The sequence below is a fragment of the Arachis ipaensis genome, chromosome B5 (assembly GCF_059453495.1).
Source record: "Arachis ipaensis isolate K30076 ecotype BB chromosome B5, ASM5945349v1, whole genome shotgun sequence".
NCBI lineage: Eukaryota > Viridiplantae > Streptophyta > Magnoliopsida > Fabales > Fabaceae > Arachis > Arachis ipaensis.
Window position 1 is genome coordinate 4,610,019 of NC_142440.1, and position 20,181 is coordinate 4,630,199.

The 20,181-nt window shown below is 30.4% G+C and overlaps 2 protein-coding genes and 1 non-coding gene across 5 annotated transcripts; 2 read left to right on the plus strand and 1 right to left on the minus strand.

The window, feature by feature from the left end:
• The first annotated feature begins 2,184 nt into the window (after positions 1 to 2,184).
• Positions 2,185 to 6,497, plus strand: LOC107641638 (L-ascorbate peroxidase 3). Its single transcript, XM_088489145.1, has 9 exons — positions 2,185 to 2,411; positions 2,635 to 2,759; positions 2,931 to 2,980; positions 3,069 to 3,134; positions 3,251 to 3,299; positions 5,092 to 5,174; positions 5,699 to 5,778; positions 5,888 to 5,984; positions 6,157 to 6,497. Exons 1-9 carry the CDS (start codon positions 2,185 to 2,187, stop codon positions 6,331 to 6,333), a joined length of 954 nt encoding a protein of 317 aa, XP_088345271.1. The 3' UTR covers positions 6,334 to 6,497.
• On the plus strand, positions 6,498 to 6,571 carry TRNAI-AAU (transfer RNA isoleucine (anticodon AAU)). The gene has a single exon. It is a non-coding gene; the product is annotated as a tRNA-Ile (tRNA).
• Positions 6,572 to 7,239: 668 nt separating this feature from the next.
• On the minus strand, positions 7,240 to 13,446 carry LOC107642565 (histidine kinase 1). 3 transcript variants are annotated; one of them, XM_016345960.3, is made up of 13 exons: positions 13,044 to 13,446; positions 12,706 to 12,948; positions 11,757 to 12,545; positions 11,324 to 11,571; positions 11,076 to 11,235; positions 10,868 to 10,994; positions 10,662 to 10,751; positions 10,244 to 10,438; positions 10,068 to 10,137; positions 9,821 to 9,863; positions 9,575 to 9,715; positions 8,153 to 9,313; positions 7,240 to 7,821 (listed from the first exon to the last, which is right to left on the minus strand). In XM_016345960.3, exons 1-13 carry the CDS (start codon positions 13,308 to 13,310, stop codon positions 7,603 to 7,605), a joined length of 3,753 nt encoding a protein of 1,250 aa, XP_016201446.1. In that variant the 5' UTR covers positions 13,311 to 13,446; the 3' UTR covers positions 7,240 to 7,602. The 3 variants fall into 3 exon arrangements, with proteins under 3 accessions (XP_016201446.1, XP_016201445.1, XP_088345061.1); XM_016345959.3 differs by having other exon boundaries at positions 11,757 to 12,548; XM_088488935.1 differs by having other exon boundaries at positions 12,712 to 12,948; positions 13,044 to 13,432.
• Between the last annotated feature and the right edge of the window lie 6,735 nt (positions 13,447 to 20,181).

Sequence of the window (20,181 nt, forward strand, 5' to 3'; positions counted from 1 at the left end):
ATCAATAATCATACTATTTTTATGTTGATATTGTTAAAATCTCATATTAACAAAAGTATAAAACTAATAATTGCTAGACTTCTAATTTGGATCTTTATTGAAATAGAATAAAGAGTTATATTATAATTTTATATGTATAGAATTTAGTAAGTCTCTATGATAGGTGATATGTGTGTTTAAATATTTGTGATAAGAAGAGATTAAATATTATTTAAAAGTTATTAGTTTATTTTGATGTATTTTGATTTATGTTTATTTAGTTATTAGATTGGACTTTATGTTTGTGGGCTTCAGGATTTTCTTTGTTTTAACTCAATAAGAGATTATAAAGACCTCCTTAACTATTGTAGTCGTAGATTCAGGAATTAGAGGTTTGAAAACTCCTTTTTGGTTTCGTGAAAAAACCATGATGTGGACAAGTGGGTTTGAGTGAGTCCTCTCTCTCTTGTTGTATCGGAGAATTGGATAGAAGGTTGTGGAGTCCATTCGATTCAATTCTCAAACTATGACGTGGACAACTTAAGTTGAGGAGTCTCTTTCTTGTTACGTCAAGAAATTGGGTAAAAAGTATAGTGATTCTCTTTATATTCAATTTCAATCTATCCCTTTTATTTTCTATTTTAATTTCAATATATTTTTCGTATTCAATTTAAATCTTTATCTTTTTGTTTATCTTCTTTCTGCCATATCAATAGGGATGTAAAAATTGATTCAATCCTGGGGTGAATTTGTTAAAATGACCAATTTTTTTTTAAAAAATAAACATATAAAAATGAGACATTTAACAGATTCAGCAAAAATATATTCCATAAATTAAAACAGAATGACTCATGAAATAAATAAAGAGGAATGTTAGGAGTAGTAACTTTTGTGATTTGTAGCCATCAATAATAGTTTTAATAATGTGAGATTGGTGTGAGATTTCATCCAATAGCTCACTTTTCTTTGCTGGTTATATGCTGGCCAGAATTTAACAAAGTTGCTGGCCCTAGACTTTTCCATAAATAAATTGATCTGTTTAACATGTTTAAAATTGTTCTCATAATTTTTTCCTTTCTTTTATATCGTCTTTTGTTTGTTAACAATTTTTTTATTAATTCAACTCAAATATCTCAAATTCTAATTCAATAACTTATTAGAAAGACAGAAATTGGTAAAAAATTTATATTTTTAATTTTTTAAATTAAAAACTATATATTTAAACCAAAAAAAAAATGGTCTATTTAGCCCGATAAATTTTTCTTACATGGGCTAAGCCTCTAGTTTGAAGATTTGTATATACTTGATATATAAATGATCTAGATAATTAAATCAACAAATTTAAAAGGAAAACTTAAAGGAACTGAAACAATCTTTTTGACATTCTTACTTTGTGAGATGAAAACCTTCTTATTACTCTATCTCTATTTATTCGAGGAGGAGGATCTTTATTCCCATATTGATGGATTTTTGTTTCCGTTTTTATAAATTATAAACTTAAAATTCAAATCAATTCTAATTCTTCCATAAGAAAGAATCCTTAAATCATAATTTTATATTAAAAGAAAAAATAGTACTATTAGTATATATATCAACCATTAAGTTATAAACTACTTGTTATTTCAAATTTTCAATTATATCTTTTCTACGTATATTTAAATAAAAGAATGAATTAATAAATATCTTAATAGTTATTAATAATTTAATGAAAAAATATAGATAAATAATAAAAATATTAAACAATATAAACAATGGAAGATATTCAATTCAATAAGTGTGCGAATGGTTATTCTAATATTAAAATTTAGGTGAATAATTTGAAGTGTAGTGTATTTTTTCTTACACCAATTTTAAAACCTATTGCTCACAAAAATTATTGTCTACCTAACAAAGCTTTAATTTAATACAATAAACAAAAATAAGACTTGTAAGGATTGTTTGAAGCGCCAATGAGTTATATCTCAAATGGCATAGACTCCTTATATTCAATTAAGAGGTCGTCGAGTCACATATCTTTACAAATTGGCCAATGAGTAATAGCTCAAATGGCATAGTCTTCCCATACTCAATTAAGAGGTTCCGAGTTCGAATCTCCATATTTTCGGTAAAAAAAAAAATTGTTTGAAGCGAATCATTGTGAAAGACGAAAACGTTTTCCTGTTAATGCAGCAAAGCAAGTAATAATGAAATTAAAGGGAGAATGAAATGCTTTACTTGCAACGAAAACATACATCAGCATCTTCTTCATCACTTTCTGTTGTTATAAAAACACGAAAGCTGTCTTCATTCCGATCCATATATACATTGAGAATAATGGCGAAAGAGGGAGTAGCAGTTGACTTCGAGTACGCCAAGCAGATAGACAAGGCGCGTCGAGAACTACGCGCTCTTATCTCCTCCAGGAACTGCGCTCCTCTCATGCTCCGATTAGCGTACGTATTTCATATCGGAAATGTTTGACGGTAAACTTAAAATAGTTTAAAATGAAGTGAACAGTTAATTTTATGTGAAGTTAATAGTCGACACTTATTAAATGATTGGATAAATTTAATTAAATTATTATTTGACGACTTTCAACTATTAATTTCACATAAAATTAAATAAATCTAAATTTCTACATGATGACTGTACTAAAGAATGAATTAATGTATGTAGATGGCACGATGCTGGTACCTATGATGCAAAGACGAGAACAGGAGGTGCCAATGGTTCCATTAGGAATCAACAGGAATTGAATCACCAAGCTAACAGGGGCTTGGAAACAGCTGTTCAATTTTGTGGTAATTCAACCATCATCATCCATTCTCAACTTTTCATCTTTTATTTTTCTTTAATTTAATATCTAGTTATTTACGTAAAAATATTTGTATATAAAAATAATAATTAAAATTTTTTAAATAAATTAATATATTTAACCAACATCTTTACATAAAAATATTTATTTTGGGTAGAGGAAGTGAAGGCCAAATGTCCTAGAGTTTCATATGCAGATCTTTACCAGGTTAGATTGCTATATATTGAAGAAATTCGAGGCTTAATTTACATTTTTTGTATATATAAATATAAATTATGTATGTTTCATTTATCAGCTAGCTGGTGTTATTGCGGTAGAGGTAACCGGGGGTCCAACAATTCCCTTTGTTCCTGGGAGAAAGGTATATACTATATACTATATGAGGCTATAATAGTTATTGTTTTTTTTTTTTTTGTTGATTAATGGTTTAATGCATGATTTGCTTAATTAATGTCATGTTTTATTTTCATTTACTAGGATTCACTGGAATCTCCACCAGAAGGGCGCCTTCCAGATGCTACAAAAGGTAATCAATTAACTAATATAAAGTCATATTATAGGGTCTTTTGTATGACTATGTATTTCATATTTTATGCCATATATATATAGTGCTCTGTTGAATGTTTTTTACCATATAAATTCCAATTGAATTTCCCATCTACTACCTCTGCCCTGTTAATTACTTCTCCATTACCTTAAAATACGTAAGTATAGTTTGAGATTCTTAGTATAAAATTAATATTTAATACACATTAAATTATGAGTAATATTAAAAAATACTTAGCATCAACTTGATATTAAAAAGGAATAATTCTTTTTAAAAATATATTATACATACATTAAAATTAACTAATATATTTATATATAAATATATGTGTAATTTAATTTATTTTTAATATATATTTTATATTTTAATATATATTATACACTGATAATTAATTTTAATATGTAATTGATTTAGGTGTTGCTGGATAATATATAACTTAGCATAAATTTACTGTATTAGTTAATAGGAGATGATTGTTTTTATACAATTAAATTAGTTAAAAGTTATTATGAACGACTAGTCTAACTAACAACTTAGCTAAATTATAACAATACAATAAACTAGTTTATAATATCATATTAATACCAATAAATTAACTTAATCATCTAACAAGTTAACTAAGTTATCAGTTAGACTAATCATCCATAATCTTTAACTAACTTAGTTGTATAAGAGCAATTATTTATTATTAATTAGTACAGTAAATTTATGTTGAGTTATACTATCCAATAGATGTACACTTTTTTTTTTTTTACCAAAGATAGGAGACTCGAACCCGCAACCTCTTAATTGAGTATGGAGAGACTATGTTATTTGAGCTATTACTCATTGGTCAATAGATGTACACTTAACATAATTATTTTTAACGAAAATATTTAATAATAAAAAATTAATAAAAAAAATCAGAATTTATTTTATTTTAATATTTATTAATTTTAATAATAATTAATAAATATTAAATAAGATAAATTTTGATTATATTTTTTATCTCTCTAATATTACTGTATTTTTAAAATATTAATATCATTTTGTTTTAAGACAAATATTTTGAACCAGAAAAATAATTCCTAAGAAATTGACTTCACTCGCATCTAATATAATATAATCTTACCTAACCTCACCATTTTATTTTATGTTCTTTGGCGATCATATCATATAGACTTTTGTTGATTGTTGTTTATGTTCAAAGACCAATATACCTAGTACAACTGGCATCAATTTTTTTAATGTTACAGATCTCAACATATATAGACAATGATTTCATCCAATGCATGTCTGCCACGTACGTACTATATTTGGTTATGCTCCGATCTTGCTTTTTTGTTATCAATCTCACTAGGCACTCAATAAATGCTACACTTCATATTAATTAATCATCATTAATCAATAATTATTTAAATTTTATTTTTTAAAAATATAAAATTAATAATTATTAATTATAATTAATTAAATAAAAATTGTTTATCTATATTTTTTGTTTCGTTATTAACTCTGCTCTTGTTAATTGCTATACAATACTCCAGAACTTTTTTAAGGACAAAAATGAATTCAATTTTACCCTATCGGGTAAAAGATTGTGCGTTTTTTTTTCCCTGGAATGCTAATATGTTTTTTATTGGCAAGGCAATATCACAGTATAAAACAAAAATAATTTAGCCATTGAGTAATAATAGGTATCTGTTTATACTTGACCATGTATGTCCAAAGATTTACAACAATAATTATAGAAAAAAAAATATAATCATTGATATATATACAAAATAAATTTCAGATGCACAGCATTTAAGGGATGTCTTTTATCGCATGGGTCTCACTGATAAAGACATAGTGGCTTTATCCGGAGGCCATACATTGGTAAGATCCAGAGCTATTCAGATAGAGTATATATCTAAATTAAAAATGTTATTCGTACACCAAAATTAATTATTAAAATTAATTATTAATATATTTATATATAAATATATTTAATTTAATTTAATTTTAATGTATATTTATATTCTAATATATACTTCATACATATTATTAATTTTGGTGTATATGTAACATAACCATATTTAAATAGGACCTTAAAAAATTTTCAAATATTTTTGTCCCAATAAAATTTTGTTACATTAAAATTTTTGAATTTTATAAAAATAAAATATAAATTTATATTTTAATTTAACTGGTTATTTTTGTCTAGACAAATAAATCTAATATGACAAAAGGACTTACATGTTATAAAATTTAGAAATCTCAATTTTTTTTTTTAAAAAAGAAAATATTAAATGTGAAATTTCTTAAGGACCTATTTTCATATATATATATATATATATATAGTTGAATAATTAAAGGAGACATTATTTAACCTCAATTTGGTTGTATTATTGATTGATAAGGGTAAAGCGCATAAAGAACGGTCAGGCTTTGAAGGCCAATGGACAGAGAACCATTTGAAGTTTGATAACTCCTATTTTGTGTAATAACTATTTGCCATAATCTTTCATCTTGAATTGTTTAATCAATTAACCATGTATAATTGCTTGAAATCTCATCATCTCATAGAAATTGTTAAAACTAACAAACAGAGAGCTAATGGATTCAAAAGATTCATTCAAGCTTCCAACAGACAAGGTTCTAGTTGAGGATCCTGAGTTCCGCAAGTATGTAGTACGCTACAAAAATGTAAGCTCACACAGTTAATTACTCTAATTAATTAGTAGTTGGAAACATTAATTTAAAACGGTTTATACAATCGTAATACTAGTTATTTTTGATACGTAATTGAATGCATGTGTAAAATTATTTTACTGCGGTTTGATGAGTAATTAATGATTTTGACTAACATTGTTGTTAGGATGAGGATGCTTTTTTCGCAGATTATGCAGTGTCACACAAGAAGCTCTCAGAGCTGGGCTTCAATCCAAATCGTGTTTCAGATAGCCGTATAGTCCATGGAGTTATAGGGTTTCTAGTTGCCTCAACCGTGATCGTGATGGGTTACTTAATTGAAATCAACAGAAAAAGCAAGTGATTATGTTGTCTTATTATTGTCTTCTTTCCAGAAATATATGCTGATATTATATTAACACTCAGTGTCATTTGTGAATTTCGCAATTTCAATTGTATGTGGTGGATCTTGTATTCATAATTACAATTACAATTTATTATTGTTTCAATCAATATAAATAAACAACTGGCCTATTAGCTCAGTTGGTTAGAGCGTCGTGCTAATAACGCGAAGGTCGCAGGTTCGAGACCTGCATGGGCCATTTTATTCTTTTGCTTTTCCATTTGCTCCTTTTTTTGGTCAATGACATTTTTGCTCTGTTTTCTTTTTTGGACAGTTATTCTCTTTTTGTTCAAATTGCATTCACTATAAAAGGCCCAACAACCTTGAATCTTTTTAATTCAGAAGTTAGCCCATTACTGTTTAGACAGAAAAAAATGCTATTGATAATTCTGTTTGTTTTTTAATCGTACAAAGATTAACCTTTCCATATGTGGACTCAAAAACAAAAAAAATGGGCGAAGACCTAACATGGACTACGAAATACTTTTAACACTTTGTGCCTTAAAACACCCTTACCAAGTTACCATCACTAATATAAGCCTTATATTCCTAATTACTCCTATTGAATAGAAATTAAGCTCTATGATTATTACCTACAAGGTTACAAATTTATTAATATCAAGGATAAGAACTAAAGGACAAGTCATTTTCTCCTTAAATGGTATTGACTATTTAAATTGCCTATTATAATTTATATTATAGCATCTCATTGTAAATTTTGTCTTCATAGATTCAACCATGTATGGTAGAAACTAGAATATAATTGGACGAAATTTGTTATTTTCTTTCTTTTATTTCAATAATAAATATATCCATCTGAAACTTTATTTGTTGTCTTGAATCTAATGAGGTACAAGAACAGGAAAAAAACCTTCTCAAAAGTAACATTCTTCCATAATTAAAACTCAAAATATATATGCTTGCATTGCAAAGATTTATTCCAGCGGGCCCCTACTCCTTTTACTTGTGCTCACTGCAGTAATATGCAATAACAAGAAAAGCATCAAGCTTAAGACAATTACTGTTACTAGTGAAGTGAACTATTATGTCAGGAAAATTGGACTATATATAGTTCTTGAGATCATACATATGACAGCTATGATTTCAACCGTCACAAAAAAAGAAAAAAAAAAAGAGCTAACCACTATAAGGTAAAAGCTTCTATACAACTATTTATAGGCTTGTTTCCTAAGGCAACCCTTTGTTATCTTAGGCTCTCTATTTCTGAAGTCATGATGTTTTTCTTTTGGTGAGTGAAAGTATGGTGGCCACCATTTGCTTGAAGTCAATTGGCTTTGTTAAGTAAGCATCCATGCCAACTTCAAGGCATTTGGCTTCATCACATGACATTGCATGAGCTGTAAGGGCAACAATTGGAATATGCAATCCTGTTCCCACTTCTGATTTCCTTATTGCTTTTGTTGCTTCATAACCATCCATCTTTGGCATCTTGTTTTTCACAAAGACACAAAGAATCAGAACATTTAGGCTATATAATTCACTATGATATTTAATGCTTGTGAAAAAAACCAAAGAAGAAAAAACTACCTAATATGCATGTATGTATGTAAGTATTTATGTATGTTACAATTTCGGTGTACCAGTATTATCAATTGTTCTAAATTAAGATTGGCAATCGCAATCACAACCACAATTGTTGCAGTAATATTTGCAATTACATTGCAAGAAATTAACCATAGCCACAATTTTAAACCATATCCTAAGTTATTAAATATAACAGTATAAACATATTATCTTTTTTTTTTTCCCTACTTCATACCTGACAATCCATTAGGATCAAGTCATATGGTGAAGTCAAAATCTCTGTTTGAGATCTCATGTTTCTTTCCTTCTGGAGAGAATCCCTTCTGCAGTCATCAACACCTAGCTTGCAATGGAGAGCATCTACTGCTTGTTGTCCATCACCTACAGCAACAACAGAAGCTCCCATTTTCTCAAGCATTATGGTTGCTACCCTTTGAAGCACAGGAGTATCTTCTGCAAGCAATATCCTCAGGCCTTCAAGAGAATTTTTTCCATTGACCGCATTATTATTTGGGCCGGCAGCCCTATGTGTTTCGCCACATTCAGAATCTCCACCTTGAGATGGTTCTTTAGTGGACAGTGATTTAGGGTCACTTTCTTCAAGGGCATGTTTGGAAGAACTGGGGCTACTCTGACATGACTCTTCTTTCCTTGCATTATTAGTATCTTCCAAATGTTCATTGGTTAATCCAACTAAGCAATTACTGGTCTTGTATGTTGATGATGCGGGTGATCTAGTCACCAATTCAATTTGTTTATCTCCATCGACACTAACAGGATTAGAACCAACCGTTTCGGAAGTGTCCGAATCATCAGAGCTACCAGCATCAAAATGAGTAGAATCAATCTCAAGAAATTCATGCAACTCGCCCTCTTTTGCAGTGGTCCTTGGACCAATCATATTATTTCTCTTTTGCAGCTCAAGATTTCTCTCCTTTATGACTGCTTCCAAAATGTGAACCATTTTCGCTTTATAAAGGGGTTTGTTGACCATCAAAACATTCCCTTTCCGACGAATCTCCATCTTTATGTTATTGGATGTGTCATGATTTAGCATCCACACAAACCTTGCTCTCCCAAAGTATCTATGAAGGAAGTTAAGCTGTTCCTTCCATATGTCTGTGCTCAAGTCAAGTAGCCCAATGTCCACAACAATGACGAAAACCGGGTTCTTCATGTCTTGTATGCTGAGTAATTTAGACTTCAATCCCTCGGTTACTGGATAATGTGCATCAAAGTTATTGTTATTATGGACTGGACTTCTTGCATGAAAGAGTTCCCTCAAAACCTGTGTTAGTCCATTCCATTCAGATGCTTCTATAGTGCAAACCCCATTTTTCTGTAACCACTTGGAAGTAATCAAGCGACTCATGTTGCCATGCAGTGCAAGAAGTACCTGCATTGAAACTTCTTACTTAAGAAATGCTTGTTATCCTTAAAGTGATTTTCTATTATATCAGTTCGCATAAGGTTATACTTCCATATAAGACTTAAACTTTATATACGAGTCATTTTTTTCCCCGAAAATGTTTGTTATATTTTATCTACAACTCAACATAAGGCAGTAAAATATTCTTCCTCATATCTATATCAACATCAATATAATTTTTTCTTTTCTCAAATATTATTTGCCAAGGAAAATAGTGATTCTACTAACCACTAAGCTATTGTCAGTAAAATCCAATGCATAATGTTGCTCTGTGACATCAATAGGTGTACTGAGAACTAAGCATAATCTCATGAGTGTTCCTTGGCCCTCCTTTTTGACAACCTTGATTTCTCCGCCCATCTTATTGACCTGCCACCCCACGGAAGTAATTAGAAATCATATTTCAAACACACAACATGAGTGGTGATTGTATCGTGTTTGTGTGAAATTTGACACATCAAGGATCATACTCACCAAGTTTCTGACAATGCAGAGACCAAGACCAGTGCCTCCATGCCTGAAATGATCAAAGGCTTCAGAACTCGATAAATCATAGCATTAAAAATGTTATCTAAACTGTTGGAGATAAATTTCATATTAACTTTTTAGTTTCATAACAATCTCATAGGATAATATCATGACCCATGACTAGCTGTTAGCTAAGTAGTAAGTAACTTATAGAAGACTTTATCTTGAATTTCTTGAACATTTAAATACTTACAGTCGAGTAGTTGATGGATCAGCTTGCTCAAAGCTTTCAAACACAGAATCCCATTTACTTGGGTCAATGCCTATGAAAATGTAATAGAATTCATATGGATGAATGAGGCATATAACATATAGAAAGAAACCATAGTTATAGATATAGTATTCCAGACAATAGTTTCAGGTTCATACCACAGCCTGTGTCATCAACTTCAAACCAAAGTATCACTTTGTTATCTCTCTTAGTTGTTCTCTTTTCGTTGTTTGCATTTTGCTTCTCTCTAGCCTTTTGTATACACCGTGATTTCTTCTGTTCAAGTGGAAAAATTGGACTACCATTGCAAGAATTTGGGTATTCGCACCATCCTCGCAGAATGATGTGACCAGCTGCAACACATAGTAAGACACACAATACTCAATGTTTGACCTCATTCCAATGTTTAAATGTGATTTACAACATTCGGACATGTATTTAGAAGTCATTTTCAATAAACCAATTATAAATTTCTTTGAGATTTTTATTTATTATTAATATTCCAACCAGGTCAACTATTCCATAATGTTCATATTATTCTTGTAACACAAAACAAAGAATAAAGGTTTGGCTTACATGGAGTAAACTTTATTGAATTGTTGATCAAATTTGTAAAAATTTGAACCACCCTAGCAGAATCACCCCTTACTACCTTTGGCATTTCATCTGCAGGAAAATGGGCATGACTAGATGCATCAAAAGCTTGTTAAAAAGTACTTCTCATGATCTATTTTAGGGTGTGTTTAGGAATTGAAATCTCTCATGAAATTATGAATACATACCAGACAGATCTAAAACAGTCTCTACATTGTGGTTAATGCACTGGACAGAAAACATATCTACAAGCCCTTCAAGTTCACGACCCAAGTCAAATTCTGCATCTTCTAGGACTAGTTTTCCTGATTCCACCTACATTAATTAACTATTAGGAAGCTTTTGGGAAGTGCAGTTTTGTTAGTGTTGAACAGAAAGCTTAGCGTATATCTCAACCTTGCTAAGATCCAAGATGTTGTTAAGAAGACGGAGTAGTGCGGTTGAGCATTTTCTTATTTGAGTAACTGTTGAATATTGTTCATTTGTGAGACAGTCATCAGATATAAGAATGTCAAGCAACCCAATTACTGCTGCCATCGGTGTCCTTAATTCATGACTGTAATGAATCCAAAATCAAAACTCACAAACACACCTTAAATTATAAACTTTTCAATAAATCAGCCTCATACTTGAAAAAAACTTACCTCATGTTCGCAAGAAATTGGCTTTTGTAGTTGCTTGAAGCCTCTGCCTTTCTTCTTGCTTCCAGCTGACTTATCAATGCTGCTCTTAGTTTCATTTCCTTCGACACTCCGTTCGTCAATATCAAAATGCAAACACATCCAATAACTAGAATGCATAATGATGCGGATATTAGAATAACCAAAGTTTTGAAGGCTCTTTCATCAACCTGCCCCATGATATACTTTCTTGGTATGATGATTACCCCCACCTACAAAGCATAGGTCATTAATTCATATGATATTCTACAATAGGATAGTAGCTAAATTAATAGGGTGAAATAGTGATCACTTACTATATTCTACATTTAAAGATGCCTTTGAAATTTTAAAAGTGGTGTTATGAATAGGAATTAAGATCAAATATAAGGAAAGCAAAAGTGTCTTAAAACTTTACCAAAGGAAGTCTCTTTAAGTTTAGGAAGAAAGAGTCAATGTAATATTGCTGGTGGCCTAGCTTGGCATTTTCTACATGAACCTCATGACTAGGAGGAGAATGGTTTCCATAAGCTCTCTGCAACCACTCAGCACCGAGTTTGATCACTTCATTTTCGCAATCAACCGCCATCTTAAGCGTTGGATGCTTTGTTGAATTTGTCAGCAGAGGTGCATTTGTGGAAGTTGCAAGCAAGTAACCCTCTTGTGAAGTCAAGTACATGTGACCACTGTGCATCTCAACTAGCTCCTTCATCAGCTGTCCAACGCTATAAAGCGCCGTTGTGACACCCACAACTGCCATAATACTCTTATTAGAAGAATCCCAAACAGGTAATGCTGCTGAAAGCAATGGCGAATCAGTGAACTTGCTCACTGCAACATGCCATGAGGCCACACCATCAGGTACTTGTGAAAGACCAGCTATGTTGATTAAGTCTTCCGGCGCAATCTGCATAGCTTTCCCAATCTTATCCCCAGTGACAGGATCAAGCGGCTCACGGTACCAAATTGCTGATTTGTTACCATGAATGGCCTTATCATTCCAAGCCTGATGCGCCGAAAAGGAATTCATCTCATTAGCAACCATAGAGTAATTGGAGAGATCCGAATAGATGTAAGATGTGTTGTTATCCTTAAGATCTCTATGGAAAGCTTGGACAAATCCATTCTTATAATTGATGGTTATGGAGTTCAGAGCTTTCTTACTAGAAAACAATGCCCATGTTATAGCCCTCATTGCTTCATACAGCTGCTAGAGTTGGAACAATCAAGACATTAACAAGTTTATATGGTAAGTGCTGACATTGTATCAAACATGTTAAGTGCTAACAACATGGTCCCAACTAATATAACATGGAAAGAAAGAGTTTAATTTTGAATGAAATAGTAAGAAACTAATTAAGGCGAACCTCAACTTGCTCTGCTTGATTAACAGGGTTGCTGTAACGCCTGATCACATACTGAGAAAGCTTCACCTGAGCCGTGGTGATCTCGGCCGTAGTATTCAGAATGTTCCACATCCTCAAGATTGGGCGTTGAAGAAGCTCGTAACGCAGATCATATGCCAGGGTTTTGAGTGATTTTGTTGTGTAAATCTTGGTGAAATGCCATGTTAGAATAGTAAGTAGCCCTATCAAGATTGCTAGCATCACCTGCACAAACACAAAAACAGGTTCTAATTCTACTACTCTTCATATTTCAATTTCAATCATCTATAAACTAGGGTCAAATTTCAATTATGACATACCATGATTGCTAGGCGAACAACAAAGACACTGTAGTAGGATGAGAGGCAATGGCTACTACTTGCATATTGGAATGCTTCTTTTTCAACATCTCTATGGAAGATTCTTCTGCCACTTGGTGGTGGTGCTGTGGTTGTGGTGCTTGTGTTCCAATTCCATGAAGGTGCAAAACCACATAATCTATCAAACACATGCTTGCACTTATTATTGCTTCCCATTTGAGAACATGCAGAACCTTCAGAACAGGTTTCATATCTGTCTTCTGCCATATATAACTAACTTCTTCAGCTTTTCAGGTAACAACACATTCAAAGTTCATACAATCTTCTAAGCTTTCAGAAAAAGAAGAAAAAAAGGGTCACACTCCTCACTACTCACTACTATGCTTTCAGTTTCTGTATCTTCAATATAAATACAAGCACATGTAATATTATAAAGACGAGTCTAGATTACTAATTCAGTTAAGTAAGTGTCGGGTTTTGAATTTTGTCTTGTGTGTGAAGTAATTTATTAGCCAACAATAAATTTTCAATGGAGTTCTGGTCCGTGACAAATTAGTTTTTGATCCTTTTGAACAGTGAAATACTGTGAGAAACCAAAAATAAAGACAAAGAATTCTATATTTTATTATAATAATATGTTGCAGACATGAAAAAGCAAGGAAGAATAATATAATGTTGATGGATATTGATGTTGGAATATTGAGGTTTAAATGCATTTAAATATTTAATTGCAAAATGATGTACTATTTTCATGGGCATTGATTGTAGACTACTAATATAGTTATGGTATTTTTTGCCTATAATAAAAGTAAACAAATTTTATAGAATTAACTATTATTTATTTATTTCTTAACCACATGATTTAACATCGAGAACTTATTTTAGAGAAAATGAGTTTTGCAATATTGAAAGGAATCAATGGTTACTAGAATATAAAATGTTTAGTAGTATAAAAACTTATAATTGATGCTGACATGAAAAGTAAATTTTATATACTATATATATATATTGACAATATATAAGATTATGCACTAATTCTTTTTACTATTTAAATTATATGATATACTTAAGATATAAATATGATGTTATCCTTTTCTCAATATAAGTATGACAAGTTGAAGATAGAAGATAAAATGTCAGTTAACAAATAACCACATCTAACAAGTTGAATCTTCACTTTAACTATTGTGATGTGTCATTTGGCACTTGTTAGTGCAAGAGCAAGAGGCTAATTGGTGGTGTTAATTATGTGAGTTGTTTAATTTTATTATGTATCAGCAACCACAATGTTCATGGCTTGACAAGGTACTGGATTTCTCAGTGAGTTAAACAAATCTCCCAAAGTTAAAAAAAAAATTAAAAAATAAAAAAGTCCAAGTGTTAGTATGTATACTAAAACAAATTGCATTTTCTTATTTGAACCACTTTACCTTTAATTGTGAGATGTTGACAAGGGAGAAGGCTAGAAGGTAGGGATGTTATATGGAGTTAAATATTTTTTTATGTTTTATTTATAACCTTAAAAATCCACTCAATCCTTGTATTAGTAACTAAGACCTATTTTATTTTGGGAATCTTAAAGGAATTATATTCTTTTTTTTTTAATCATTTCCATGTTATTAGTATTATTGATTCTAAATTAGTCAAGGAGTTGAATTTAGTTTAATAATTTAAATCTATGATGATAAATTAAATTGATCATTTTGTACGTGTGATATAAACAAATCCTATGTTCACTTGTGAGTTGTGTCATTTCGCACTTGTAATGTAAGGGCTTGGTTTTATTGAGTGGCAAGATTTATTCGGTATCCACATTGATAACAAAATGCTTGTGGCTTTTATCAGATGCCACATTTGTCAGCCACCTCCTTCCCTTGATTTGCCCAATCCAACCATTTGAACCACAACAAAAACAACCTATAACCCAACAACAAAGAAGCCATGCATGCCCAAAAAGCTTCCTAATGTTTTGTTTGGATGGTATGTTGGTAAATAATTATACCGAAAAAATGAATAATTGTCAGCTTATTCGTCCACTTAAACAAGTATTGAAGGTTCGAATTCGGTCTTATACATGCAACAACTCATTGGCCAGCGATAAACCTTTAAATGGAGTTAAGATCTGCGATATATTAGTTCTTAGCCTATCGAATTAGAAAATATCATAGACAATTAAAAAAAAAACCAAATTAATTCGCTTGATTTGGTTGAATAGGCAGTTCACTTATTTGCTTAAGTAAATTTATAGAAGAATTTTTTTTTTGTGACTTAAAAGAAAATAAACAACAACTAAGAAAGAAAAAATAAACAAGAAACTGCTTAAGAAAGACAGTCCCACTGAATACTACTCTCAAACTCCTTTCAAGGCAACGGAAGCTCCACTTGGAAAAAAAGGGTCCTCATTGCCGTCTTTGCCATGATGTCTGCTACTGTATTTGCATCTCTTAAAATCAACCGAAGATCAACACGCCATTTTCAAGATATGATATCTCGAATTTTTAACACCAAAGGATCAATAAACCCAGAACAGTTCTGTAAATTATTGACAATAGTAAAAGTCTCCACACAGTCTGTCTCACCTATAATGCCTCGTTGTTCTGAGTCTCATGCTAAAAGAAAGCCTCTCCAAATAGCAAACAACTTTCTTTGCAAAATGTTACGACTCTCAATTGTTCCCAAATAGTCTCGTTGTCACCTTTCCTTCCAATCTCTGTTAACACAAACAAAACCAACTCGAACACCATCAAAAATTTAAAACCTATCTTATATATATAGTAATTTATTAAATAACAATAAACTTTTAAATAAAATTTAAATTCATAACAAATTAGTTTTTAATCTCGTCGAAGTGAAAAATATCATGGTAAAGAAAAATGATAACTAAATTAAACCAACATATTAGATGAAGTGGAAGCGTGTATGGTGGCCCACTCTTCCAATTCATAAGTATTGAGAAGAATTTCTCAATCTAGAGTTATATGGCGAGTGAGAATCCGTTGTTTTTGGAAAAAGGTACTTTATAGCACTTGTTTATAACCGAATTTTCTTTCTTGTCTTGGAAGCGAATCTTCGTTGAATTCAATGAACTTATTACTTTCACGAGTAAAAATATTATATATTGAAATTCATTTGAAAACTACTCCGTCTCTTATTGGAAAAATAGATTAACAAAATCTTTTTATACACCGACTTTGAATTTATGAGGTGTGGTCTCTTTTCAAGGGAGCAATCATTGTTCATCCCATTTGAGTTTGGAGGCTAAGAGACAATGCATGCCTTTGGCACCACGTCATTGGATCCGAATCTCTTGACGAAACTAAGAAATTGATATACAATCAATTTTTAAAAAATAAAATAAAATAACTATTCACGTAAAAATATTTTTATATAATAAAAACAAAAATTTAATTAATATATACTCTTAAAGTATATGATAAAATTATCAATTAAAAAAATTATTATATAAATGATACAAAATTAAAATTTTTAATACATTTTATTTGTATTTATTAAAATAAATTATTTAAAATATTTTATTATTAATAACCTTAACTTGTGTGTTTAGGGTACAAATTAACTAAATTCTAAAAATTAATTTAAAATACTTAAATAATTTAATTTATTTAATCAAATTATTTAATATAATATATGTTTGTTCGTACTTGATATAAGGTTTTCAAATTGATAAATTACTAATATCCTAATTTGCGATAAATTAAAATTAGAAAAATAAGAGATTGTTATTTGAATTATACTTCATTAACTATGAAACAATTATTCTCATCTAGAATAATATTAATATTTTAATTATTATTTTTGATATGGACGGTAAAAGTCGGTTACGACTTATAGCTCGGCAACGTTCAAACTTTGGTTATAACCGAACTTTCTAATTAAGACAGCATTCATACTCTTCTAATAACGTCGGATTCGCACTTAATTCTCGGACGTTACATGGAAACGGTCAGTCTCAATCAACCAAGATAAAAGGAAAAGAACAGAGACCAAAAAGGTAACGAGTTTTTCCTAAGAAAGATATATACATAATTCCTCTTATTAACTTGAGCGTCGGAGGACCTTTGCAGGTACCCACCACCTCGGTTCCCATTGCTGTGCTTTCTACTTCCACTACAAGGAGCTTGCCGATCTTTTCCGTGGAGCGCGTTATACCTCGGCATTAACAGGTCAGAACAATTTTCATATAAAAATATCTACTTGTTAATAGCTATATATGAAAAGAAAATCTTGTTTGGTACATGTATATATTAGTCTTCTTAAGTCTATGCTAGATTGGTAGTTGACCCACGCCACAATGATGTGCCATCATTTATGTGAAGCGATATCGATGCACATTTCAATATAATACCTTTTTGGCAATCCATGTTCAGACTTCAGATATATGGAACTTATGGAATGAAATATGAACCAACATGGATGCTTTACAACTTCAATAATTAATTTCTGACTTCTATATATGCTATGAAAATTTTTTTTTCGTCATACTTGTGATACCCCAAATCATAGTCGATTATACTATTGGAAAAATTTTAAGTGTATCGAAAACACCGATGTTTCAGTTATTTTAACTGTTAATTTTAATTAATATATATTATATATATTTTTTATAATTCAAATAAACGATTAAAATAATTGGAACACCGATGTTTTCAGTACACTTAAAACTCTTTCCTATACTATTACCTATTTACCTCATTCTATGCTAAAAGTCCACCAAATGATAACCTTCGGGCAAATGTAAAAGTATTCAATAATTAACACAACTTATAGCTTGTATTTTAGTTGTAATTTTTATTTTCAACATATACATTTAATAATCATGCACAAAATGTGTCATATTAGTCAAAATATTTAACTTCATTTATCATTGATTCAAAATTTCCATAAATACAAATATTTAATTAGATCATAACATACAATTCTTTTATATAGTAGTGTGGATAGTAATTAACTAAACTCTACGAAATACGAATACTTCGTTGAGTTGTCGTGTCTATAGAGGTGGAGCTAGATGAAATATTAAAGGGGTAAAAAATATTTATACAATAAAATAAGACTAAAATAAAATTTTAAAGGGGGCTAAACTGAAATTTACATATAATTTATATGTAAAAAATTAAAATTGGGGCCGTTGCCCCCCTTTCTCTCCATGTAGCTCCGCCTTTGTCTGCATGTCGAATACATTTTGGACACGACACTCGTCCTGTCGTCCGACACACATGTCTACGGTGTCCAACCGTGTCTTAATGAAAAATAAAAAATTCTTCTTTGGACACACTTGGACACACCTAAATACCATCACTTATCAGCGTGTCTAGCCTTATTCTTAACATGTATTCTTGAAATGTGTTTAGAAATAATATATATTATTATTAATTAAAACAACAAATATTTTAAATACTTTTATATAGTTAAAAATGACATTAAAAATAGTTAAAAAAATTATTTTATATTTTAATACCAATAAAATATTAAAAATTCATTGTAATTTATCTAAAAAAACTTTATATTTTATATATATACCGTGTCTCATGTCTTATAAGATTTTAAAATTCGTGTGTCCATGTGTCCCATATCGTATCGTGTCCCGTGTCCGTGTTAGTATCCGTGCATCATAAACTAAACTCAAACACAAGCACACACATATATACTAAAAATAATCAACCATTACATATTTTTATATAAAAACATACGTTATATATATACAAAAAAATTAAATACCAAGCTAGCTAACTATTCGTATAAATACATGTTAAAAATGAGTTAAATAATATATATATTTATATAAAAAAAATATGTAGTGGTGTGTATATATACAAAAAAATTCATCACCAAATTAATTATTCGTATAAATATACATTAAAAATATATTAAATAATGCATATATGTGTGTGCCCGCGAATGTTTTGGCTTATTTTTGGTATGCGTATATATAGTATTGGAAGAGTTTTAAGTATGTCGAGAACACTGGTGTTCCAGTTATTTTAACCGTTAATCTGAATTATAAAAAATATATATAATATATATTAATTGAAATCAACAGTTAAAACAACGGGAACACCGATATTTCTCGGTACACTTGAAATTTTTCCCATAGTATTTTATGATAAGTGGTGGTAGCTAGTAATGAATACGTGATCTTTGATCACAAATATTTAGAAGCATGCGAATGTGGGTACATTAAAGAAAACCATAGTTGGTAAAATGTGGGCCTATTAGGAGTGCACTTGGTGTGTCTAAGATGAAACGAAACAATATAATCTCTAGAATTACAACAAACCTTTGTGCTCCAACTCACCAATCCACACAGGAACCTCTTTCATGGTGTATCTCTAAATTTTAGTAGAAGATAGAATTTAAGCACTAGGGTTAATTAAACCCTTTTTAATGGTGTGTGTAGTGGAAAAGAAGAGAAAAGGTTTGAATTGCTTTGTGACACATATTTTCTATTGTATTCTATTCCATTGTGTCGCTATAGAACATGACCTAATATGTAACGAAAAAATAAAATGCATGCAATATAATAATAATGACCTAATTATGATAAACAATATCATATATATATAAAATAAAAATTATATAATTTTCGTCGTTAGTACAAACAAGTGGAGAACTTTAATTTCCTTTGCCTACTAAACTCCTCTCTCTTGTTTCTTTTTCTTAAAAAGAGAACTTCTATTAATCTTTTGTCAACTTGTTTTATTTATATTTCTTTTCTTCAAGATAGATAAGGCAATAACAATCAAGTAAATTATTAGTTTATAAGAAAAGATTAACGTTGAAAGTGTATATAATATTAATTCATTTTTCCAATTTGTTGAAATCCATGAAAGATAGCCACTTAAAATAGTCTTTGAATTACTATATTAATGACAAGCATATTGGCAACAACCCAGCAAAACAAATAGCTATATAGATATGCAAAATCTTAGGGCACCATCAAAATAGTGGATGGATAAAGGGACCAAATTTAGTGACACATACATAGCCCACTTATAATCAAATCAAGTTTTGATAAGTTCTATTCCAAGGATGAAGATACCAATTTTTTTGGGGGTCAAAGAAGGAATTAAATTCCCAAGGACCGTAAGCTCTAACAAGTGGCAACACTAACTTTTGA

Excerpts from the sequence above, each read along its gene's own strand:
- LOC107641638 (XM_088489145.1), top strand. The coding sequence starts at position 2,185 with ATGCTTTACTTGCAACGAAAACATACATCAGCATCTTCTTCATCACTT. Across the intron at positions 5,175-5,698 it reads TATCCGGAGGCCATACATTG|GGTAAAGCGCATAAAGAACG; the intron begins GTAAGATCCAGA and ends TTGATTGATAAG. Across the intron at positions 5,779-5,887 it reads TTTGATAACTCCTATTTTGT|AGAGCTAATGGATTCAAAAG; the intron begins GTAATAACTATT and ends ACTAACAAACAG.
- LOC107642565 (XM_016345959.3), bottom strand. The coding sequence starts at position 13,310 with ATGGCAGAAGACAGATATGAAACCTGTTCTGAAGGTTCTGCATGTTCT. Across the intron at positions 10,752-10,867 it reads GACTGTTTTAGATCTGTCTG|ATGAAATGCCAAAGGTAGTA; the intron begins GTATGTATTCAT and ends ATTTTCCTGCAG. Across the intron at positions 9,716-9,820 it reads TCTGCATTGTCAGAAACTTG|GTCAATAAGATGGGCGGAGA; the intron begins GTGAGTATGATC and ends GTGGGGTGGCAG.